General features: G+C 35.4%; 1 protein-coding gene across 2 annotated transcripts in view; it reads left to right on the plus strand.

The window, feature by feature from the left end:
* The first annotated feature begins 2118 nt into the window (after positions 1-2118).
* Positions 2119-26940, plus strand: part of LOC126971777 (anaphase-promoting complex subunit 11-like) — a 66718-nt gene continuing 41896 nt past the window's right edge. The window contains exons 1-3 of one of the 2 annotated variants that reach the window (XM_050818176.1): positions 2119-2287; positions 2378-2617; positions 12978-13127. In XM_050818176.1, coding sequence (XP_050674133.1) covers positions 2269-2287; positions 2378-2613 — 255 coding nt within the window. In that variant the 5' untranslated portion in view covers positions 2119-2268 and the 3' untranslated portion in view covers positions 2614-2617; positions 12978-13127. Of the gene's footprint in view, positions 2288-2377; positions 2618-5151; positions 6552-12977; positions 13162-26940 lie in introns of those variants that run through there. The other variant, XM_050818174.1, reaches the window with a different exon arrangement.

A 26940-nucleotide genomic window follows, 5' to 3' on the forward strand; every position in this document is an offset into this window, starting at 1 on the left:
AAGCCCCATTTGTCGTATCACCGCTCTTTGAAATCACTTCCCTTAAAGCCTCGCATAGTATCGGAATACTGGGTCTCGAAATCTCGAGCGATTGCCAATTCCGTGGCCATCTGGAGGGCAAAGCCAAATTGGCTTCGAAGAAGCTGGGCCTCATTAATAGAGCACGGCAATACTTCAAGCCGGCTCACATTATAGCGCTCTACAAAGCGCAGTTCCGGCCACACATGGAGTATTGCTGTCATCTCTGGTCTGGCGCACCCCAGTATCGGCTCGATCCATTTGACCGCGTACAACGCAGAGCAGCTTGAATTGTCGGGGACCCAGTGCTCTGTGAACGGCTGGTTCACTTGGCATTGCGTAGAGACGTCGCTTCATTATGTGTCTTTTACCGCATTTATCACGGGGAGTGTTCCAAAGAGCTGTTTAACCTGATTCCTGCCGCCGAATTCCACCTTCGCACGACACGCCACAAGTTAGGATATTATCCACACCATCTGGATGTTTGGCGAACCTCCACAGTGCGGTTTTCAAGGAGCTTTCTTCCTCGTACTACAAAACTGTGGTATGGTCTTCCTTGTGCGGTGTTTCCGGGACGATACGACATAGGTACCTTCAAAAAAAGCGCGTACACCTTCCTTAAAGGCCGGCAACGCTCTTGTGATTCCTCTGGTACTTCGTGTTAGATTAGACTCTGATTGCAACAGCAAGAGAATGTGGACGGCGGTGATCACTTAACACCAGGTGTCCCGTACGCTCGTTTGTCCTCCTATTCCATAAAAAAGAAATACATATATTTATTTCGAGGCAGTTTTAACTTTGATAGAAAGTTTTAGCCCAGCCTTTGGCCAACAAACAACTGCTAGTACTACTCTCTATTGAGAGTGACTAATGGTTATGATGAACAAATAAAATAAATCAATACGGTGACATATAGAAAATCCAAAAGGATTGTGTGATTTTATGAAACCACGGTAAAAGTGGGACTTTTTTTCACATTATAGACATATACCTAAAAAGTTTTGGAATAATATTCCATTAAGGGTACTTATAAAAATCGCTTTATCAATCTTAATTTTATAATAATAAATAACAACATTAAACACTGACAAACAACATTTACATTAAACACTGACAAAAACAAACAAAAAGTGTGGAGCACTGGCACAAATGAGTAATAGTCTATATACTACACGGCCAGCTGCTGCGAACTAAAGGCGCCGCGCGACCGTCACGCGACATGCAACGCAGACGAAAAAGTTTGAGAAGATGTAATAAAAGTTTCACTTTAATAGTTTATTGTTGTTTCGATCTTTTATACGTCTAGATAGACTTTGACAATTATGAAAACGTCGAAGAAATTTGAGGTTGACGGTTTACCTATACATTGAGCAATGCACGCACTTTAACACGAAGTACCATACAATTTGCGAGCGAAAGACGTCACTTGTCACGCACACTAAAGTAACAAACCTGGCCTGTTTTCATCGGTTGTCTTACATCAAGAGGCTGTATCTAGATGGATAAATTATCTAAGGTTTAATTCTTCCCCTTATAATTATAATCTCGTTATGAGTACTATAGTTAGAGTAAATATATATTCTCTGTTGATAACTGACATGACAAATGATAGAAGCGATTTATAATTACTCACCTTGTAACTTTTTTAGAATCTTTTATTTTATGGAATAGGAGGACAAACGAGCGTACGGGTCACCTGTTGTTAAGTGATCACCGCCGCCCACAAAATCTTGAATCTATGATCTGGATTTAGTCTTTCAAATATTTTTCAGTCTAGCGAAACTTTGAAAAAGCGATTGTATGAAACATGCAGCAAAAGATAGGTTAACAGATAACGGCTATAATCTTCTCTATTTTAAACTTATGTCAAATCTCACTGCACGTTTCATACTTTCAATTTTTAGGCAGTCCCACCTCCTTAGTCTTTTATATTTACAATTTACATCCTCTTTGTGTTTTCTACGGGCTGCGGCTTTAGTATTTACCACAGAGTACCTTTGTTTAGAAATTAGTGTGCACCTTTTATTATGTGTATTATCTATGGTTTTTACTAAACAGTTAACAGATTTGGCCTAAAGGTCTAGATACCAGGCCATAAACTCCAAAAAAAAAAGTTAACAGATAAACAACACTAAAATACATATTACAATAAAAATTAAGTCAGTTGAAGAAGTGGTTACCGGTGTTAAATAGAATTATAGGTGTTGAATAGTCATAATATTATGATATGATCAAGTATGTCAGAGTAAAATGAAAGTTACTGTTAAAGGTATGTAACTATAAAATATAGGTACCTACATGAAATGTGAAAATTATTGCCAATGCAGAACGGCTTCATTAATTTTATTGCTTTTCATAGGCTGGACAGGGGTGGCGACTTGGCGGTGGACAGCGAATGACGAAAACTGTGGTATCTGTCGTATGCCCTTTGATGGTTGTTGCCCAGATTGCAAGCTACCTGGTGACGATTGCCCATTAGTGTGGGGTGCCTGTTCCCATTGTTTCCACATACATTGCATAGTCAAGTGGGTTCATTCACAGCCCCAGCAACTGTGTCCTATGTGCAGACAAGATTGGAAGTTCAATAATAAATAGATTGGTAAGTAGATTTTCTTTTTTTTGTATGTATAATGTACCTCACACTTACTAGAAATTGCTCTATAAAGTTCCTAGATAATGTTACATTAGAAATACTACTTCAGCATTGTTATCAATGAAATTTTTAAATAATATTTATTAAAGCGATTTAATCACTAATTAATAAACCCTGGCATTATTGTAATTGCATAAGTAAATGCTAAACATTTTCTCGGTGTACTATTAACGTTAATGGGAGTCAATAACTGTATTCTACAAAAAATTAAACTGAATGCTATGGGAGGGTATATATTGGAAAGATTTTTTTATTCAGATCAACTACTATTTAAACTAAATATCTGAAACCAAGGAAAGAAAAAAAATTCAATATAATATACAGAATTTAAAGACTTACAAATTTTTAAATTATTTACATTTGAATTTCATAATCAGCAAATTTCACAACATCTATGTTGCTTGTAACTCACTTCCTTTCATATTTAATTAATTATGTAATTACTATCGATATACAAGATGCTTTATAATTTTCATATCCTAGATCTGAATTTTTGAAGGTTAAAGTCTTGAAAGATATCTGGGTCTTCTAAAAGATGGTCATTTGACTTGGAAACCTCACATCAATAAGATAAAGTTTAAAATCCCTTTTCAGGAACACTATGTGGTATATGTCTTAATAGTTTAAATTATTATTTATAAGTCCCTTGTAAAACTGCATTTCTTGATAATCATTTTTATAGAAAGTAATAAATTGACAAGTATTGCTTAAAATTAGACCTGGAGTTTCGTTATGGTATTAGTAATAGTGAGTATATAAATCATAATAACAAGTTACGAAAATTAAACAATCATCATATAATAAATATGAATTGACCACTAAATTTAGTGAAAACATCTGCTAATGCTATTTAAAAACTTTTATTACAGTTAAACAAACTGAAGTTTCTCATTTTTGTTGAACCATTTGCAAGCACACCTTACAAATTTTCTTTAAATAAGTAAAAAAAAAAGTGTCCATCAAGAAAATAGAATATTAAAAGATAATATTTCAACAAATAAAAAAAACATCTTGTAGTAATTAAATGTATCCCGCATATACTTTTAGTTTACATGATCTATTATGAATCAACGACACATCCGTTTTTAATTATATTATTTTATTCTATGAACAATACTTTTCACAACATACACAACGCAATCAATATTTTGATGATCTAGGATATGAATAGTGAAAATAGCCCTCTTCTGCAGCACATATATTGTATTAATATTGCCCCATAGCAATATACCATAGGACATACTACCATGGAAATAACTAAGGTAAACTGGTCGCGTCATATCTATGTCAGTAATTCATCTAATATTTTTAACTGCATGATAGTGTAGCTTCTCAACAGTGAAAGAATTTTTCAAATCGGTTCAGTAGTTTCGGAGCCTATTCAATGCAAACAAATCTTTTCTCCTCATAATATTAGTATAGACTAGAATCTAGTTACTAGATGATAACCCGTGACTTTGTCTGCATACACACAGGATTGAGCACATAGTAGAGACATATCAATTATAAAATTTAAAATAAAAGAACACTTAATATGCTGTCACGATGATATGATATAATAATAATAATAATATTGACACACTTTTTACACAAATTATCTTGCCCCAAGTTAAGCATATATAGCCTGTGTTATGTGTTACAAGACAATGATATATTTAATACAATATACTTACTTAAACATACATAAATTCATTTAAACATACATAAATACCCTTAAACATCCATGACTCTTCATGTACAGCACATGATAGTGACAATATATTTTATTAATTACAACACCATCTGGATGTGTGGCGGTCTCCCACAGTGTGGTTTTCAAGGAGCTTTCTTTGACATACTTACTACAAAGCTGTGGAATGAGCTTCATTGTGCGGTGTTTCTGGGACGATATGACATCGGTACCTTCAAAAAAGCGCGTACACCTTCCGTAAATGCCAGCAACTTTCCTGTGATTCCTCTGGTGTTGCAAGAGAATTAGTGTGGCAGTGATCACATATCGCTCGTTTGTCCTCCTTTTCAAAAAAAAAATTAATAGCATAGTAAAAAAAGTAATGGTGTTAAAGTTTTATTACCAAATGATATCAGTTCTTAAATTCATAAATTGGTAAAGTTAAAGAAAATAAAACTTAAGTGAAATACTTAAATATAGTAACATTTCCTAAGTGTCTAATTGCTTCGCGTGCTAAAGCCAATACCTATGTTGTTAAGTGACTGTTAAATGGCCCGCATAAGCAATCGATGATGTTCAACTCAAAAAAGCTTTCAATAAAAAAGGGTTCTATTCATCAAATCAGCTTTCGGTTATTGTTCTGCAAAAAACGATTCTATATAAATTACATGCCTTACAATTTGTAATTATGTATTTGATGACGGGCGCTAATTGGCAAGTTACATAGAACTCCGAGGTGCTCGTATAACCGCTAACGCTTCAGCCTTAGGTTTGAACTTTGAGTGGCCGGCGGTAGGCGTTAGGCCGATAGCGCGTGAGCCTCAGTCCGTGTAGAACTCGCGCGGGAGCGGTCGTGTACAACGATTTCACTTTCCATTGCTCGTATGTGTCGTGCGTGTGTGACTTACGTGATGCCAGTGTAATCGCGCTCATTATACTATAAAGCCTGCATTATAGTATTGTCCGAGTGACGTCTCGCTTAAGCATGCTGATGGTACAGACTAATAGTCAACCCATGAAAACAACGAAAATAAAGGGCCCACCGCCTGTACCCCCGCGACCCAGTCAGAGTATGGTCGCTGAAGCTCTAGCGAAGACGAGGAAAGCCGTCGCCGATTCCAAAGCCAGTCTTATTAAAACACGAACATATACCAAACAAGAGAGTCACCATGTTTCGTCAAAAGCTAAAACTTTAGACAGGACTAGTGCAACAACTAAACCTTCGGTGTTACCGAGACAAAATGGACTCGCGCGTGTTAAATCTTTTATTAGGGACGTTATCAGTGATCGAAGTTCATCAGATGAAAAAAAGTCTAGTGGAGGGAACTCTAGAAGAAGTTCCAGTGACAGTAGCTCTATTCATTCACCCTCATCTGCAAAGAAGTCGAACGAATCTCTTAATTCTAGAGCTGTGAAAACATGCAAGCAAATATTAGTAAGATCTCTATCCACTTCAAATAAATTAGACCTAGATTCTAAATGCAAGGTTTCTAAGTCTTCTAGTTTCGCAGAAAAGACGCTACCTCTGCGTAAAGCTCCGCCTCCACCATTGTCACCTAAGCCTAAGATTAAACCATTGAAACAAGCACCTTTACAAAATTCATCGCTTCCAAAGAGACCACCAAAACCACCAGAACCGGAAGTAGATCCTTATTCATTACCTGTAGACGCAAAGACCACAGAAAACCCGGTACAAGAAGCTCCGTATGCTACTGTCGATGAAGTAATCCAAATTGAAAATAGATTAGAACCTATACCCGTACAAGATAATAATATCGATAACAAGAAAGACGTAAACGACAACACTGAAGATGAAAGTGTTAATACAAACAATAATTCATTAGAACGTAAAACCTCACGTGTTACTGAAATGCTTATTTCGGAAATACTTGCCAGTAGAAGCAATAACAACGACGAGGTAAACACAGTGATAGATAAAGGTAAAGATTCGCCGAAGTTAGCCGATTGTTGTTCGACTGATATGGAAATAATGAAAGATATGAATAATCACGAAATGTTAATATATGAACTGCAGAGTATGCGCTCTCAATCAAACGTACCGGACGGATTATCTGATCAGGAAGCCCTAGAAAAAATGGATAATTACGATTCTGATTGCGAGCAAAATTACGCGATGTCGTCCGCTAGTCATACCGGTGAGGACCTGGATCAGTCCTACGCGTATATAGCTGACACCGATCTCAAATCTAGGTATGTTTTTCAACTATTAACTGTTATTTCCTCGTGCCCGTCTAATAATTCTACAATATAAGAGCTAACTGTTCTGATTCTATTTCTTTTTTTTTAAAGTATTTACTTATTTTATTATTTATTCCATTTATTTTTGTATAAGTACATACTTGTGTTAACTCCGTTTGTGTTATGGTTCGGAATCAAAAGCTTACTTAAGTAGAAATTAGGAACCAATTCTATTATTGAAAAGATATATAATGTGTCTGTTTGTAATATTGAAATTACCGTTTTCTACTACATCTATATACATATATACGGTACATACACCAAAGATTTTTTTTATATAATTTTTGTCTGTCTGTCTGTTTGTTCCGGCTAATCTCTCAAATGGGTTTACCGATTTTGACGGGACTTTTATTGGCAAGTAGCTGATGTAATAAAGAGTAACTTAGGCTACGTTTATTTTAGAGAAATAAGGTAAGTAATGTTGCAATGTCCAAGAAACGGTCAAACTCTAAAAAATATTTATATAGAAAAACAACGTTTGCCGGCTCAGCTAGTGTATGTATTATTTAAATCCAGTATCCTGATATTTGTTTCCAGTGAACTCCAAACTAATGAACGGATTTAAATGGGGATTACTTCATGGAGTTCGGTTTAGTCCAACGTGAGAGATAGGATAGTTTTTATTTCGATTATCACCCATAATTAGTTTTATTTCCAATATGTGGTTTGTATGGACAAATTTACTACGAGAGAATTAATTGACGCACGGTTTGACAGTTCTGCTGTGACACAATAGAGCATAATTTACGAAATAATTCTTGATGTTACGAAATATTATTTACAAATTCTTAAAAAACAGTAGGTATTTTATTTATTATTTGCAGAACAACGTCCGTCAGCTAGTAATATATATATAAATATGCTATGACTTATAACCTGCCTCACACGTGACATTCGGATATAAACAAATACCGCTTTAAAATGTTAATTTCGATTGTGACTCAGCGTGCCACGTGCGTACAATAACAGAATCCACTTAAAATATCGTCTTATTATGAAGAGTACAAGCGATGCAGCTGTTTGGTGTCAGTTTTTGCAGGTGTCTCTTAAGATCACCCGTGTACGTTTTTTTTTCTTAGATCATTTTATATCTCAGTGCAAAGCGATGCTTTCAAACGGGCCGGAAGGCAGGTACTAAATCTTAATGCTGTTTTTTTTAATTCAAGTAGCCCAAGGAGGTTGCGTTTAATTATTGTTTTTACAAACAATATGTTTTTTTATAAAGCATTTATATTGGTTTTAATATTTAGGAGTTCTTGACTAAAGCGAATCTGAATGAACAATGAACCTTATATTGTTCACCTTTATACAATTAAAATAGCTAAAAATCTTCTTAAGTAGTTAATTTATAATAATTTTAATTAATAAGGGGGATATAAAGTTATTCCTTTATATATTATATTTTATCCTCAATAATACAGTGTAAATAGATAGTACTTCATAAGCAAAAATATTTTATTGACTCAGCACGATGTCTCTGAAACCAAAAGGCGTAGAGACTTGAAATTTGGTAGGATTTTCTTTCGACGAGTAGTGGGCAGCTAATATAGATAGGATATATTTATGAAATTTCACCCGCAAGAGTTTTTTTTTATTATTAATAGAACAACGTCTGTCGGGTTAGCCTAGTGTATAAGATTATGCGTTCCTTATATTATATTCTAAATTTATTGATTTATCATATATATAAGATTCTCGTGTCGCGGTGTTTGTTAGCAAACTCCTCCGAAACGGCTGACCCGATTTTATGGGCAAAAATTTATTTTCTCACATTTTTTTATTAATTTGTATGGCAACACAACGTTTGCTGGGTCAACTAGTAAAATATATACGTTAATTATATACATTCTAAAAAAAATTGATTTAAGAGAAGTTATCAATATTTATAGTTACAAGCAACAATTAAATACTCATTAACGATTATATTGAGTATAAGATGCCTTGAAGTTACTTAATAAAAGTAGAAGAAGAACTAGAAGACGATTAAAATGACGTTTAAATGATAATCTTTATTAGACTTTTGCTATCATTCATCACCATCTCCATTATCGTTTCAGCCGGAAGACGTCCACTGCTAGACAAAGGCCTCCCCCAAAAATCGACATGACGATCGGTCCTGCGCTGCTCTCGTCCAACGTATTCCGGCGATCTTGACCAGATCCACGGTCCATCTTGTGGGGTGCCTACTAACACTACGTCTTCCGGTCTGTGGTCGCCACAGCTATATGTGCCTTGCCCAGTGCCACTTCATTTTTGCAACCACAGGGCTATTACGGTGACTTATGGTCTCCTATGGATCTTCTCATTTCTGATTCGAGCTCGCATTGAAACTCCGATATTACTTTTACTAAACACTATTTAATCGTAATTTTATTATTTACGTGCTTGTGGCATGTTCGTTGAAACCTTAGTAAACATAAAAAAATCATAAAACTTTAAAATCCATCGTTTTTCACACGGTAACTCACGTTGAACGGAACAAATATATACAGTAGTGGGCATTTATATGGCATCGTGCCTTGAAGGCTATGCAAATTCAATTAGCAGTGATTGTCGTCGTATGGAGGCCTTCTGAGAACATATTTTCTTGTAATTTCTCTACTTAAAACTGTTAGGCTTACTATTGTATAGCAGATTATATGCAAGATAATAAATAATCCATTGTTCTTGACTGGTTCTGCGCAGGCCACCTAAAATTGTATATTATGTTAAGCTAAGCAATCTTGTTATTATTTTGTTGAGAGTTGAACAAAGCAAACAGAATTTTATAACGAGGCGGTACTCGAACGGTTAGCTTAGTTGGTTAGAGCACCGGCACGGAACGCAGGAAGTCGTGGGTTCGAATCCCGCATCGTTCATAAAATTTTATTTGTGAATCTTGTTATTGTATAATTTAAATGATGTCCTGGGAGTTTATTAGCAGTTCTTCTCTCCATGTCAAACCCCCTTTACGAACGGATGTAGCTTCATAAAGTTTACCGTGTGTTGTTGTAATATGTTATGTTGTTGTCACTCCCCATGGTAAATAAAAAAAAAATGTTCGTCTTGACTCTCGGGATGCCTGACAGAGCTGATAACTTAAACTAATCTAAGTTGAACTATTTAATATTGAAATTATTATTACTATTTTTTTTTATTTATTTATTTTTTTATTTAGATTCACCAGTGGTAATTACAATAATACATTTATAATTATTATTCTAATTTACAAGGGTCTTATTACTTAATGCATTACCTTTTAAGGTGACTACCGCATGCTAAATTATGTGTGAAATAGTTACATAAAATAAGTATAAGTTATAAAACTAACTAAAAATAATTTTATTTATATTGATATGATAATGTAAGAAAAGGTTATTTATTAATTATATCTTTACTATATTATAAAATATAGTTTATTTTAAGTTACAATTCTTGAATATGTTCATTAGAATGTTGTGTATGTACATTATTTATTTCATTCTATAAAAGTAACAATTGGTTAGAGTGAGAGGGGACGAGTCTGCCTATCGCTGCCGTATGCGTGAGAGAAAGAGAAACCAGACAGACTGGCGCCGTTACGCGTTACGTTAGAAGTAACGAGGCGAACCCAACTATGCCTTATAGATTGCCCACTAAGAGATGATCGTCATTGAGAGTCGTTTTCAATAACCTATCTAAAGTGATTGATAGCCATGCCCACTACCGGCCGTTTTCAATAACCTATCTATCCTTAGTGTAACTTACTACAGGTAGACAAATCTATCCTTTAACGCTTACTTACATTTCAATAATCTATTGACAGATAGCATTGGACTATAACTATATTGGACATAACTATGGATAGATAGGATCTTGTCATTAAACGGTGACAGCAATGTAACCGTAAGTTAAACTAAGGGTAGATAGGTTATTGAAAACGGCCGTTAGTATGTATTATCGCTATAGATTCTGAATAGCTCAGTGCAACCGCCATTGTGCTTGTCATCTTGCAACAAACGGTAGCTGCGAAACCCTTCAAAGGAAAACTCAATTAGTGCATACACATAATATAGGCATACCTAATTGTGCACTTCCTTTTTGCCCTAGCTTGGGGTGATCACTTATTAACTTATTATTTATTGTGGGATCGTTTGTTTCACATTCCATAGATAATCATATAAAATAACACATTTACCAGTGGGAAGCTCCTTTGCACTTGATGCCGGCTAGATTATGGGTATCACAAAGGCGCCTATTACTGCCGTGAAACACTAATGTGTAAACATTACTGTGTTTCAGTCTGAAGTGCGCCGTAGCTAGTGAAATCACTGGGCAAATGAGAATTAACATCTTGTCTCAAGGTGACGAGCGCAGTTGTAGTGCCGCTCAGAAATTTTAGGGGTTTCTAGAATCCTGAGCGGCACTGCATTGTAATGGGCAGGGCGTATCAATTACCATCAACTGGACGTCCTGCTCGTGTTGCCCTTATTTTCATAAAAAAAAAACAAAGGTATCACGTGACATCCATTCACTTACATAATAATTTAACATTTGAAAATAGCTTAAACGAGTTTTCGTTTCGACTCTTGCCAAGAAGAATTTCTTACATATGGCTCAATAGCGTCGTTGCCTTGTTAATTAATGCATCAAGTTACAGAAATTAAATGTTCTAACGAAAGAAACATCTGCTTACACCAAAGTTTTGTAGGTTATTTCGTATAATTTGATGAGATTTTTATCGCTGACTGTAATCACCGTGTTGATAAAATTATATTTGTCTACTTTTCATTTATTTATTTCACATAGCACATATGTACATTTATTGATGTTACAGAAGACTTTAAATTAAGTAAAGACATATTTAAAAAATGTAATTTTTTTTTATTATGAAATCCGTTACTAGCGTGGTTCAGCGGGCGGAAAATATGTATGAAAATTCATTAGCGTTTTTCAAGTGTTCTTTTGATATTAAATATTTTGAGCTCGAAGAGCTGTATAAGTCTTTTTTTTATGAAAATACGGGATGAGACGAGCAGGACGTTCAGTTGATGGTAACTGATATGCCCAAAAATTCTGAGCGGTGCTACAATTGCGCTCCTCACCTTGAGTCATAAGATGATAAGTCTCGTTTGCCCAGTAATTTCACTAGCTACGGCGCCCTTCAGACCGAAACAAAGTAATGTTTAAACATTACTGCTTGACGGCAGAAATAGGCGCCGTTGTGGGCATAATCTAGCCGGCATCAAGTGCAAAGGAGCCTCCCACTGGTAAAAAGTTCAGTTTAGGTATGGAATTAGCGGGTTGCAGAGATGGCGTTTAGGGTCAACCGTTTTCCTAATTTTTTTTTGTTGTTTGATGTTCAATAATTTTGAATATGAATGTTTTAATATAATTATTTTTGGTTATTAGTAATTATTATTAATTCAAGTTGTTTTCACAATTTTTTAAATAGTATTATAGTAGGTATTATTGAGGTTAAACTAAGGTGTTGTCTTAGTTATTGTTGGTTTGTAACGTCAAAGGAGTAGATATATTATAACAGAGCCTCATTTATGTACATAAAAGTACAAAGTGTATATTGTTCGATAGAACGGTACGAGTCCGCCTCGCACTTGAGAGGTTTTTTATATTCAAATTCATTTGGATTTAAAATCATTTAATGAACATCAAACCCTACCTACTACCCACTACCCACCCATTCGAAATGGTATGCCACAGACCTGAGAAGAACGGGCTCAAGAAACTCAGCGGGCTTTTTTATTTAAGTAAAGTTACAATATATTTAGTGATACACCTGAGTTTCAGTCTTAGATAGTTTATGTGTCTAGATAGTCTCTCGCTATTAGACAACCGATAAAAACAGGCCCGTTTTAATATTTTAGTGTGCGTGACAGCATTTGTTGACAAATTCAAATAATTTTATTCAAAATAGGATGTAACATCAGTTATTGAAAGTCAAAAAACTACCACCCATTCTAAAACGAATGACCTGAGAAGAATGAGCGCAACAAACTCAGCGGGTTTTTTTTTCATCAAAAAATATGTTTACAAAGTAATATTGTATAATTAAACATATTATTTAATAGCCTGAGGGCGGTCGCTCCATTCCCAATCTATTGGAATGGAATAATTAAGAAAGTCATTCATGTTATAGTAACTTTACCACACAAATGCTTTTTAACAATTCTTTTGAATATCGCAATACTTTTGTTTTGAACATTTTCTGGGATCTTGTTGTAAAAGCATATACATCGCCCCACAAAAGACTTACTTACTCGACTTAGACGAGTAGTAGGCATAACATGTTTATGTTTGTACCTGACACTTTGTGTTAGTGTGCGTGCATAGCTGCTATCTAGACGTATGAATGATCTAAGGTTTCAGTAGTAAATAGTAGTAAAGTAGAAATATTTACAGATTACGGAAACAGTTCCGTGCTATCAGCACTATGTCGCTACACGGGCTGCCGCCTCTGCCGAAGAGTTTGAGCGGGTTTGCTGACGGAGAGCCGGCAGAGGAAGCGAACAGTCGCGGCGCTGACGAGTCCCGTCCTCCTCCCACCGACCTCGACGGACAGCTTACTTACTTGAAGAAGGAAATGGTAAGTGTTGATTATGGGTACCACAACGGCGCCTATTTCTGCCGTGTTTCGGTCAAAAAGGCGCCGTAGCTTGTGAAATTACTGGGCAAATGAGACTTGTCTCAAGGAGACGAGAGCAATATTGTAGCGCCGCTTAGAAATTTTGGGTTATTCAAGAATCCTGAGCGGCACTGCAATGTAATGGGCAGGACGTATCAATTACCATCAGCTGAACCGTCCTGCTCGTCGCATCGTCAGGTTGATAATTATTTTATTTATATCAATGCTTTATGTATTATTATAAGTCACCCGTCAACTCGCTGCTGTATCTGATGTGCAAATTTTGCGCTCGCGTCAATCAAGTACTCGAATGAAGAATATTTCAACATGCTCATGTGCCTTGGGCGAAATAAATATAAGTACTTACGCCGCAGTAATTCTTTTAGAACTCTTAGAACTTTTTTATTTCTCAATGGTGATTTAACATACATCACAAATAATTTCAATGGAATTAATTTTGACGAATTGTATGAATTAAATTTATCCTTATGTATAGAGAGATTAATTGATGGCAAAGTGTTCCAATACACTCATACTCTTAGGGCTATATTACAACGGGACACCATACGGACACCAGAGTCATGTCGCGCCCGATCTGGTCGCAGCACCAAATTGGTTGCGCCACCAAACGGACACCAGGCGAGTAACTCTCTATAGTATAGAGCTGTATAATATATTTTGTTGGTAACGCCGCCGTGGTGTCCCGATGAAACATAGCCCTTAAGGCGAAAAGTAAGCAGAAAACACGCAAACATGGTGTTTTTAGACAAGTTTTGTGGTGAAAGTATAGCATTTCGAGCTATGAACACTACTTAATCTTGTTACACAAATCCTTAAGTCTTATTTGTAGGTTGCTAATGCTTGCTGTTGGTTATAGTTAACACTGCCTTTTTCAACTACCTTTTTCTTTGAAGGTAAACAAGTTTTTTGGCATGGCGTGACGCATTTTTATGGTACTTCTCTCAGAAAAGTTATTCTTATAGCTTGGACTTTTTTGTGTAGGTTCATTTATTGAGATTAGTAGTGAATAACGAGAATTGTAAGCATATAAACTGTTTTCCACGCAAGAATTTTGAAAATATTGGCTTTGTTGCATAGATGGCGGGCCGGCAGCCGTGAACTCATATCGCTCAAGGTCGCTGGCATTTAGTGTCGCCTTAAGGATACGAGCTGTAGAGTGCTACAGCTTCGTTGTGCCTGGAACGTATTCAATTGAAAATAAGTAAATTATTGTGTGTTAATAAGATATCATGAACACGACTTTACTATTTCAAACGAATATAATTTAACGTACGATAAAAGCGAAAAATAAATAGCACGATGCGCAGGCGCAGCGCTAGTGCAGTTTGAAAGCCAGATGTGGCCCATACCTTACGATTTATCGGCTTTATCAACGTTTCAGTAATGTTATAGCGGAAGAGCTGGATTTTATTAATATATCATCGTGTGCTGAATTTTATTTTTACCCACTTTTTGTATGTATATTTGTTTGTAACCGACTCATTTGGGCGTGATTTAGACCAATTTTAAACGGCCGGATTTCGTTTAAACTTCGTAGATTTATCGACAACCGATGACAATACATTAAAATTGTTCTATTTTTCAATTTGCCTAATAAAATTTTTGTTAATTTTAAATTTCAACCATTATCTAATATTGAGAAATTTTCGAATACCAAAGAGAATTTTGTGCTTTTTTTGCGTTTTTTTTTTTTGAACAATTTTTTAATATTATATTTGTTTTAAATACTTTTAAATGATTGTTACATAATTCGAGAAGGTCTCATTTGGAATGATTAGATAGATGATTGTGTGTTTTCTATCGTATTTATCACGGTGAGTGTTACGAAGAGTGTTTTGATCTGATTCGTGCCGCCGAATTCTACCTTTGCACGACACGCCACAACAATACGGTTTACAGGGAACTTCTACACACAACCAAACTATGGAATGAGTTCCCTTGCACGATGTTTCCAGAAAGATAATATCGTATCGTTTAGAAAATACGCGTACATCTTTAAAAAATTAAACAAAAATTTTACAAATTAATATAGAACATTTTTAAACAATATTATCAGATATTTCATCTATAATAATAATAATAATTATTATTATAATTTATAAATAATAACTATTTGATACTGATTAATGTATGGGTTAATTCTAAAATAGCTCTTTTTTCAACTAAACAAACATTTTCATTATACGCTCCATAACTATTTCCGTAATAAAATGCTTTCGACATATATTCAGTTATTAAACAAAATATTTTACTTACTGCGGGTATTTGTATATATAATTAACATAGTTGAAACTTACTGCTTAGACTTAGATCTATAAAGCGTACTAAGACTTTGCTCAGAATTTGCTTACGTTAAACTTGTGGATTTTCATTGTGCTTTCTTACGTTAATCTCAGCATAATTTCAGCTGTCAAATCTCTATAAAACGAAAAAAAAAAACATTATTGTAAGACTACCCTCAGCTACGTTGTAAGTAAGTAAAATCCTTAGTCCTTGGTACATTTCTAATCATTTTCTGGACAATAAACATAATGTTGTTAACATTATTTAAGCATACGTGGATGGATCATTTGATATACATCTTCAAAGTATTGCGTACAGTACTACATAAGTATTTAAAAGTCTAAAGAATGCCTGCAAAGAAATATCTGTCAACGGAGTTTATCACCGATTATTAAAAGTGCCACAAACACGCGAATGCAGAAATTATAGTTTTTTTTACATTGTCTGATAATGATTGTAGCCATCTCTGTGGGAAATATTATAATCGGGTTTTTATACAATGGACCGTTTGCAGGTAAACTTGCTTCGTAAAAATGCTTCGTAAAAGATATGACATGCGTAATATGAACTAAAATATTATAAACGTGAATAACGCGCGGTAGCATAATATTATGTTGTCTAAAAATATTCAATTCCCTTCGAAATACTAAAGAATTTGTCAATAATTTTAGTTATTTGCACTCGTTTTAACTCTTTAGAAAGGTTTATATAGAACTTCATATTTCGTATATAAGAAAGCTGCTGTGGAGCGGTAATCCCGATGTCGCTCTCTCGCTTACACATCCGCGTATAATATAATAAGCGACAAAATAATATGTTGTTTTTCTTATAGAGTGCTTTAAGACGAATCCGCGGTGTGGGAATTGTGTGCCACGGAATTATTTGATGAAAATCCGCAGCTTCTGGAAAGAAGACTCACCCGGTCGGAAAACCGTAAAACAAGCCTAGGTCGAGGCTCGCGAAATGGGTGGTCCATTTAACAGTTACGAAAAATATATTTTGATTTATACCAGTTTCAAAGCTCGCGAACTAAATAAGAACACTTTGAACTGGCCCGTTTGTAACCAATATGTAAGTTATAAGACTAATATATTGGTTCCAACTGGGCGACGATAGCTTATTAATAAAAAAAAATTAAGCATTATAGAATCATTTTTAAACGCTTTTTATTAGCTTCACCTGTCACGTATGTTTGTTTGTAACCGACTCATTTGGGTATTATTTTGACCCACTTTAAACGGCCAGATTTCTTTCAAACTTCGTAGATTTATCGAGAACCGATGACAATACATTAATTTGATAAAATTATTCCATTTTTCAATTTACAAAATAATATTAAGGCAGGAATTGATGATAATTTAAAATTTCTGTTCTATTTTTTAGTTCAGTTTTCTATAAAAAGCGTATTGTTTAGTTTTTTCAACTACAATTTATTTCCTTTAATCTTAATTGTCAGTAAGTTACAATAAACTGTGTCTGCGTGTCGTAAATTTTGTATTTAAGAAGGATTCATTGCATTGTTAAACATAGGTAAATCCTGTTGGTGGAAGCTTATCGTTATCTGAATGATTTAGTGCGCATGTCATTACCTCATTTCTATAAACCCTGATATAACTTCCACCTATTTGCAGACTGTTCCTCTGAAATAAAATTACTCTGTTGTACGCACTTCTCTTTTTACGAAGTGATGGTAATCGAAATTCGAAAAGTACTTTTACATTTTACTTCTTCTATATTTCGTAATCTCTTAAAATTTATTTTCACAATTAAACATAACGATTTTTAGTGTTAAAACTGATAATCAAAGATGATGTAAATACTACATAATAAGGACTGCCTAAGTAAATATTGAAATTAAGTTTAGTATGAAACGTGCAATGATTTGAGATAAGTATTGAATCCGGCTAAGTTTGAAAGCTAACCGTTGCTTATACGTAGTGGATTTCTGCTATGATCTCCGTTCTTTACAAGATTATACCCGTCATCTGTCAGTGTTTAAATTGACATTGTAATTAAAGAGGACGTAAATACTACGTAATAAGAGGCAGGACTGCCTAAGTAAACATTGAAATTAAGTTTAGTATGAAACGTGCAGTGATTTGAGATAAGTATTGAATCCGGCTAAGTTTGAAAGCTAACCGTTGCTTATACGTAGTGGATTTCTGCTATGATCTCCGTTCTTTACAAGATTATACCCGTCATCTGTCAGTGTTTAAATTGACATTGTAATTAAAGAGGACGTAAATACTACGTAATAAGAGGCAGGACTGCCTAAGTAAACATTGAAATTAAGTTTAGTATGAAACGTGCAGTGATTTGAGATAAGTATTGAATCCGGCTAAGTTTGAAAGCGAACTGTTGCTTATACGTAGTGGATTTCTGCTATGATCTCCGTTCTTTACAAGATTATACCCGTCATCTGTCAGTGTTTAAATTGACATTGTAATTAAAGAGGACGTAAATACTACGTAATAAGAGGCAGGACTGCCTAAGTAAACATTGAAATTAAGTTTAGTATGAAACGTGCAGTGATTTGAGATAAGTATTGAATCCGGCTAAGTTTGAAAGCGAACTGTTGCTTATACGTAGTGGATTTCTGCTATGATCTCCGTTCTTTACAAGATTATACCCGTCATCTGTCAGTGTTTAAATTGACATTGTAATCAAAGAGGACGTAAATACTACGTAATAAGAGGCAGGACTGCCTAAGTAAACATTGAAATTAAGTTTAGTATGAAACGTGCAGTGATTTGAGATAAGTATTGAATCCGGCTAAGTTTGAAAGCGAACTGTTGCTTATACGTAGTGGATTTCTGCTATGATCTCCGTTCTTTACAAGATTATACCCGTCATCTGTCAGTGTTTAAATTGACATTGTAATCAAAGAGGACGTAAATACTACGTAATAAGAGGCAGGACTGCCTAAGTAAACATTGAAATTAAGTTTAGTATGAAACGTGCAGTGATTTGACATAAGTATTGAATCCGGCTAAGTTTGAAAGCGAACTGTTGCTTATACGTAGTGGATTTCTGCTATGATCTCCGTTCTTTACAAGATTATACCCGTCATCTGTCAGTGTTTAAATTGACATTGTAATTAAAGAGGACGTAAATACTACGTAATAAGAGGCAGGACTGCCTAAGTAAACATTGAAATTTAGTTTTGTATGAAACGTGCAGTGATTTGAGATAAGTATTGAATCCGGCTAAGTTTGAAAGCTAACCGTTGCTTATACGTAGTGGATTTCTGCTATGATCTCCGTTCTTTACAAGATTATACCCGTCATCTGTCAGTGTTTAAATTGACATTGTAATCAAAGAGGACGTAAATACTACGTAATAAGAGGCAGGACTGCCTAAGTAAACATTGAAATTAAGTTTAGTATGAAACGTGCAGTGATTTGAGATAAGTATTGTATCCGGCTAAGTTTGAAAGCGAACTGTTGCTTATACGTAGTGGATTTCTGCTATGATCTCCGTTCTTTACAAGATTATACCCGTCATCTGTCAGTGTTTAAATTGACATTGTAATTAAAGAGGACGTAAATACTACGTAATAAGGGGCAGGACTGCCTAAGTAAACATTGAAATTTAGTTTTGTATGAAACGTGCAATGATTTGAGATAAGTATTGAATCCGGCTAAGTTTGAAAGCGAACTGTTGCTTATACGTAGTGGATTTCTGCTATGATCTCCGTTCTTTACAAGATTATACCCGTCATCTGTCAATCTATCAAACACTGCACGTTTCATACAATGGAGTGAATCGATTTTTTTTAGAGATTTTCGCTAGGCTGAAGAATAATTCGATAATAAAACAAAAGTAACTTGTTGTTCGCTATTTAATAATATTAATAATGATGATAATAATGTTGTGATCGGTAATAATTGTTTTGTATTTGCAAGTGACCCATTCAAATAACTTTTACTTGTTTTATAATATGAGCTAGATAGACTGTTACATCAAATAGGAATGCATGTGCCGTTCTAATAGAACCAGTTTTAAGCACAATGCGTCGGTGGCCTTGAAACCTCAGTATAAATAATTCATATCCTGCATCACGAATGCTTGTAATTTCCATTAAGAAGCGATATATTATTTAAATTATTCTAGTAATAGATTGCCAATAGATTTAGCGGTGGGAGGCTCATTTGCACAGGATGCCGGCTAGATTATGGGTACCACAACGGCGCCTATTTCTGCCGTGAAGCAGTAATGTGTAAACATTACTGTGTTTTGGTCTGAATGGCGCCGTAGCTAGACTTAACATGTTATGTCACAAGGTGACGAGCGCAATTGTAGTGCCGTTCAGAATTTTTGGGTTTTTCAAGAATCCTGAGCAGCACTGTATTGTAATGGGCAGGGCGTACCTGCACATCATTTACCATCAGCTAAACGTCCTGCTCGTCTCGTCCGTTATTTTCATAAAAAAAATACGCGCTGCCCATTATGCAGTACCTCTCACGATTCTCGAAAAATCCAAAAATTTCTGAGCGGCACTACAATTACACTCGTCACCTTGAGACATAAGATTCGCGTTTTATGACACTCAGTAAAATTGTTCGTAAGTAAAGTCTGAGCAAAGTCTAAGTACGCTCTATAGATTTCAGCCTAAGTCCATGGTCCGTACCATCGTTTAATCCAAAAGTTTTCTAATATTATATCACAGCAATACCTGAGGGATCATTTATACGTCTAAATAGATCGTGACAGCTGTGAAAAACGTCGAAAAAATTGAATTTAGAACAAACCTCCATTTTGAGCAATTCACGCACACTAACACAAAGTGTACATACAAATCGCGAGTGTAGGACGTAGCTTGTCACGCACACTAAACTAATATTCCTGGCCTGCTTTTATCGGTTGTCTAACAGCAACACACTCGAGACCAGGGGTGCTCAAACAGTCGATATCGTCGATCTCGAATAAATCCGATATAGAACTATTCACAGACTTTGTTTTAGGTAACTGAAAACGCGAATTACGTACCATCTTATGTAAAGTATGCTCAGGACATGCGGTGCCATGCAGATTCAACATCCAAAGTCACTCTTTAGTTAGTTTGTTTTGTAAGAACCAATAATTTCGTTATTTTAAATAATTATGAGTTTTTTCATAGACATTTTAGAGCAGACCTACACTTACCATGACTAAAATAATGCATATTTTTGTGCACATAACTATTATCTATGTCATCGTGACAATCTATCTTCATCACACATACTTGCATACTCTCAGAGTCGATCGATCGTAGTCTAACAGTTTTGAGGTAGATCGCCAGCAGCTCGAGCTTGAGCATCCCTGATCTAGTCGTATAAATTATCTGAGAGCAATCCTTTATTCCGTCCATTCATAGCTATTATTAATGTCGTCTATGCATGTGTATACATTACGAAATCTGTGCGGTAATGTCTCAAACTAAAATAGTAGAGGTAACTTTCCACTTAACCTCTTTGGTGTGTTGCATGCTCTTCCCACGCAATTGTTTATCCGTACAAAAATAGTGTTACGTGAAAGGGTCATGTTGTTTTCGATGGCGTTGTATTCTTTACCGTTATCCACGGATCGTCTCCGCTTTCTATGGAAATGTACATGTAGAGAATTTTTAAATAATTCTAATACAGGATGTACAAAAATACTCATGTTTATGGCTGTATGTTGTATCGAATTATATATTTATTCTTTACTAGCTGACCCAACAGACGTTGTAATGTACATAGTTAATAAAATACCGTTTTTATGAATTTGTTAATAATATTTCATAGAATCAAGAATTATTTCGTAAAATATGCTGTTATAATGAAATTGTTTCACAGCAGAATATTGTCAAACCGTGCGTCAATAAATTATCTCATAGAAAATATGTCCATACAAAAATATTGGAAATACATAATTATAACAATATGGGTCCCAAATCGAAATAAATACTGTCCTATCTTTTAAGTTGATTTTTCTGAGAGAGAAACTTTTTAATATAAAATAATTGTAATTGTCATTTTTGTTTACAATAGTGCAATAAATGATTATTGTATTTAAATGATAATTAAAGCAATTCGTGCGAAATTATTGCCTAACCATTAAAAAATGCACAACGATAATGTTCAAGTTTTCACTTCAGCCAGCACTCCCGGAGTGCAGCCCGTATTTTTTTTTGAACAAAATTTTATGTACAACACGTTTAATTAGACACGACAAACTTACAATTTTATTACAATATGTAAATAGGCGAATAGCGAACATCTGTTCCTACTTAATTAATAGGTATATAGTATGAAATCAGTTATGATTGCATGTTTACATATTTCTTTGATTGATGAATGGCAATTGGATTCGAACCGGGGTCTTCTGCTTTCCAGATCACCCAATGTCGCATCTGAGTTATCTTAGTCTTTTATATAGTGGCGAAATTTAGCTTCTTTGCTACTTGGCCTTTAGATAAACTTTTATCTATTTTGAGAATAGGTTACATTAATTTGATTTTCAAGAGAATGGTGTGTTACATTTTCATGGGAGTGGGGGAATGAGCCAGGGGACAGAGGACATCTCCCTCCCCCCTACCCCGCTCACCCCCCTCCACCTGCGACACGATACTGAATTCTTACCAAATTATGTCTTAGTCTTACCAAATAAACCTTTTTAATACCAAATAAAAGACTTTGTCTTTTCACGGAACCAACTCTGGCATTTGGTCAAATCACTAGATTTGTTTCGAGAAATGGTAAAACCGTGTTGTTATTTTAACATCCTCCGAGATATGACCGAATCACTGTTTTTATCATATCCTTGCGACATATATATACAAGAATTGCTCGTTTAAAGATCGAATAACTTTGACAATTAACTACATTTAGCGCCGATTTTTCATTCCTCAGTTAAACAACTGGACAAGAGAAATTCGACGAATAGCGCAATTTCGATCAAATATTTGTATGCCGATATATTGGCGAATTGTGCTGTACACCAATTAATTGTTAACAACTATGTTACTACTATCGGGTGATTATATTTATCGGCCCCTTTGGGAGCCGGTTAAGAGCTATCGCTGGGATAATTAGGACGAGTTTTTAAGTTTTTTAGGCTATTTTGTAGATAACTAATAAGTGTTTAATCTATTCTTAATTCTATGTTCTAATAACTATCAAATATAGTAGAAATTATAATATTATAATGGATATTTTGAGACAATTGACGACTTCGCGATTGAAGAAGAAATCTATTGCCTCAAGGAGAAAGGACCACGAAAACAATTTTAAATTGAATATTAACTGAACAAATAAACGAGTGAATTAGAGGTTTGTTGTGATCAATGTCTAATGTCAAACAAGCATCCTTTGACCTTTCTCTGTCTTATGCGTTAAATAATATATATGTCCATCTCGCTTGCACGTATGAAGTGTGAAGTTGCTTCGACAATACCACAGACAACTATTCTTTGGATAAAAAGCGATTGAAAAATTGAAAAATTTTAAACGTTAGATAAACAGTAAGTTAATTTTATTCTCTCGATAGTTATCTGTTGATTTATCTGAGGATTGAAAAATCGGCCCTTAAAGAAGTAATTTAAAGGTATCTAAGACTTGTCTGCTAAATGTTAAACACTACAGTAACTGTTACATGAATAATGCAACAGTCAAAGCAGTAATTTAGAATGTATGTAAAACGGTCAGAGGTTTTTGTCCACTGCATCTTGGCAAGGAATTGAGGTAACCTATTTCATACGAAACTGTCTCTTTTGGCATCGTCTCCGCCATACGTGACCTGTATTATAAATGTTTTCTAAATGCCAATCGCTACACCTACCGCATGTTTTGTACGTTCTGATAAACATTAATATTATATGCTTATAGATGCACATTGTTATTTAAATTGGGAAACTTACCGGCCTGTTATTTTTTTTTGGATTGCTACGCCATCGAGTTTAAAAATGGCAGACTCCTCATAGCTGTAGTATTTTTTTTATGAAAATAAGGGTCGACACGAGCAGGACGTTCAGCTGATGGTAATTGATACGCAATGCCCATTACAATGTAGCGCCGCTCAAGATGATTGAAAAACCCAAAAATTCTGAGCGGCACTACGATTTCGCTCGTCACCTTGAGACATAAGATATTCCCCCTTATTCATAATGGTCCGATAACTTTAAACAGCCGCTTAGGAGTGTTTTTTCTCATTCTGACTTAGGTCAATAGAAGAAGACAGAGTGAAAATTAGCGATGCTTTAAGTTAGCAGACTATTATGAATAAGGAGGATTAAGTCTTATTTGCCCAGTAATTTCACTAGCTACGGCGTCCTTCAGAACGAAACAAATGAAATCGCGAGTGTAAGACGTAGCTTTTCACGCACACTAAACCTTTCCTGGCCTGTTTTTAACAGCTGTCTACCAGCAAGAGACTAGCTAGCTAGATGTATAAATTATCTAAGGTTTATTCTTATATCCGAACGTTCATGAATCGAGCTGCAATTGGTTGCATTCACGAACCCATTATTATTTCAACATGTTCAACATACAAAGTTGACAGTTTAACCGGCAGGCTGCCTGTAGAATGCATTACGATCTGATCTGAGCGATTGTTCCACAGACCGAATTCCGGCGACTTGTCCGGTACATCTACTAACTCGCATTGTCTTTAGTCTTTTAATGTCACTCGGCCACATCCGCGTTGTTTTAGGCGCCCTTACATAACATATTATTCGCTGCACAACTCGCGTGATGATTAACGAGTGAAGCAAACATGAATCGATTATAATTAATCGATAGATCGAGAGATATCGAGATGTCGACAATCTATGTGTTTTATTAATGTTTCTCTGCAGTCCCTTAGGTTTAATTAAAACTTTCGCGAGGCCGTCAATAACTTTAACATGTAAATTTAATTGAGTGCTGAATAACTTCCCATTTGAGTAATTGGTTTTCGAAACATACCGATTCCTGGCTCAATTAGTATCATCGATTTATTTAATTTTAATGTTTATTTATTTTCTCTCACAATTACACGATACACTGTATTCTTATTTTGTCCTTGTTGATAAGTACATTTCACTTAAATATTCTTTTTTCTTCTTCGTCGGATTACTCTTGACAGAGCAGTCGTGGTCACGTCGAACGACGAACGATTCTACGCTAGTTATCCCTGGCTATTGCTTCTCTGGCACATGTGTTGAGGGGAGTATTGGTTAAGGCTTTGATCTGGTCTGTCCAGCGCATAGGGGAGCGTCCTCTTGACCTACTGCCGTTGACCCTTCCCTGAACAACAAGTCTCTCTATGGCATGCTCTCCACGTCGCGTGATATGTCCGAAGTATCTGAGGATTAACTTAACACTTAAATATAACTGGTCATAATTCCACCGTACTTTAAGATCTGGCCAAAGAGTATATTATATATGCATATCTAATGCGCACGCATTTCCTGTGAATACGTCATTTATAATTACACTAGCTGACCCGACAGACGTTGTTCTGTACATAATATAAAATTCTGTTTTTTTTTTATGAATTTGTCAATAATATTTCATAACATCAAGAATTATTTCGTAAAATATTCTTCCTGGTGTTATACGGCCGTTCCCAATATACTATCTACAGATAGAGATAAATTACTACCTTCTACTGGCAGTAATAAGCTGTCAATAATCTGAAATTGCCTTATATTGGGACGCGTGAATTGCAATTTCCATACAAACTTTATATCGCTGGTATAGCTAAACGTCGTCCCACCGTTACCGTCGATAAGTTTATTGGGACAGAAAAGTCATCGATAGTTACGATTTTTATCTCACGTAAGAGATAGACTGAATATTGGGAACGGTCGTTAATGAAATTGTTTCACAGCAGAACTGTCTAACCGTGCGTCAATAAATTCTCTCATAGAAAATATGTCGATATAAATATAGGAAATAAAAATTTTTTTAATACATTGTTTGTATAAGTATCTGTTTATTTTTCTAGAACATATTTTGTCCGTTGTAAAATGTATATTTGTGATACAGTGACATAGCTCTATATATTCTCTCTCAGAGCGCCATTTGTTTCCGGAGCGGTATTAGTATCTAGTAGTTATTAGAAATGACATCAAAAAGAATTCTTAAGGAATCAATTTTGAGAAAAATTATTTAAGAAGCTTTTGAGGTGTAACTAATTATAGATATTCTGTACTACTCCATTATATACAAAAAATATTATTCCAATCCGACTAGTAAATCCCGAGATAAGCGCATTCAAACAAAAAAAACTCTTGAGCTTTATCATTTACGTCGACTTTAGAACCAGTAAGAGGTTCTTTGTACAGGATGCCGGCTAGATTATGGGTACCACAACGGCGCCTATTTCTGCCGTGAAACAGTAATGTGTAAACATTACTGTGTTTCAGTCTGAAAGGCGCCGTAAGCTAGTGAAATTACTGGGCAAATGGGACTTAACATTTTGTCTCAAGATGACAAGGGCAAAATTCTTAGTGCAATTACTAAGAATTTTTGGGTTTTTCAAGAATCGTGAGCGGTATTGCATTGTAATGAGCAGGGTGTATCAATTAGTTGAACGTCCTGCTCATCTCGTCTCTTATTCTCATTAAAAAAAAACATTGACGCTTATAAAGGGCGAAGGTTTTCGGGATCACTGATTTTGTAAAAATCCACATTAGCCTGTAGCGTTAATATGTTGTGATTATAACTAGATCTATTACGATATGATCTGCTGATTAGATGACCAATGAGCATTTAGTAACCCGTGCCCGCTCACCACTCTAGTTGACTGACTTGTTTGCAATGCGAAGGTATATTAACTAGAAGTCCTTTTTTATGATAATAAGGGACGAGACGAGCAGGACGTTCAGCTGAGGGTAATTGATACGCCCTACCCATTACAATGCAGTGCCGCTCAGGATTCTTCAAAAATTCTGAGCGGCGCTACTATTGCGCTTGTTGATACCTTGAGACAATGTTAAGTCTCATTTGCCCAGTAATGTCACTAGCTACGGCGCCCTTCAGACTGAAACACAGTAATTTTTACACATTACTACTTCACGGCAGAAATAGGCGCCGTTGTGCCGTGGTACCCATAATCTAGCCGGCTTCCTGTCTAAAGAAGCCTCCCACTGGTAAACTGTTTATAAGGTCCATAATAGGTATAAGTAATAGATACCATAAATTTTTATGTGTGATAACATTAATCAGGTTAGTGATCTTTAACGGGCAATAATACCAGCTATTACAGGATACGTTGGTCGGTCGGGCACGTGTTGCGGTATTTATAGTCGCAGCGACACCCGGGGCTGCTTGCGTCATTCTCCAGATCAAACGGGATCAACTCGCGGAGGAACCATCACTCCTTCACGGTCATAGACAAATATTGAAGTATGAAATTAGAAGTTTACACGATCCAGCTGTCGGTCGAATAGATTTACTCGGAAAGGCTGTCAGAATATTTGTGTTTTATACG

This window comes from Leptidea sinapis, chromosome 24, assembly GCF_905404315.1.
Source record: "Leptidea sinapis chromosome 24, ilLepSina1.1, whole genome shotgun sequence".
NCBI lineage: Eukaryota > Metazoa > Arthropoda > Insecta > Lepidoptera > Pieridae > Leptidea > Leptidea sinapis.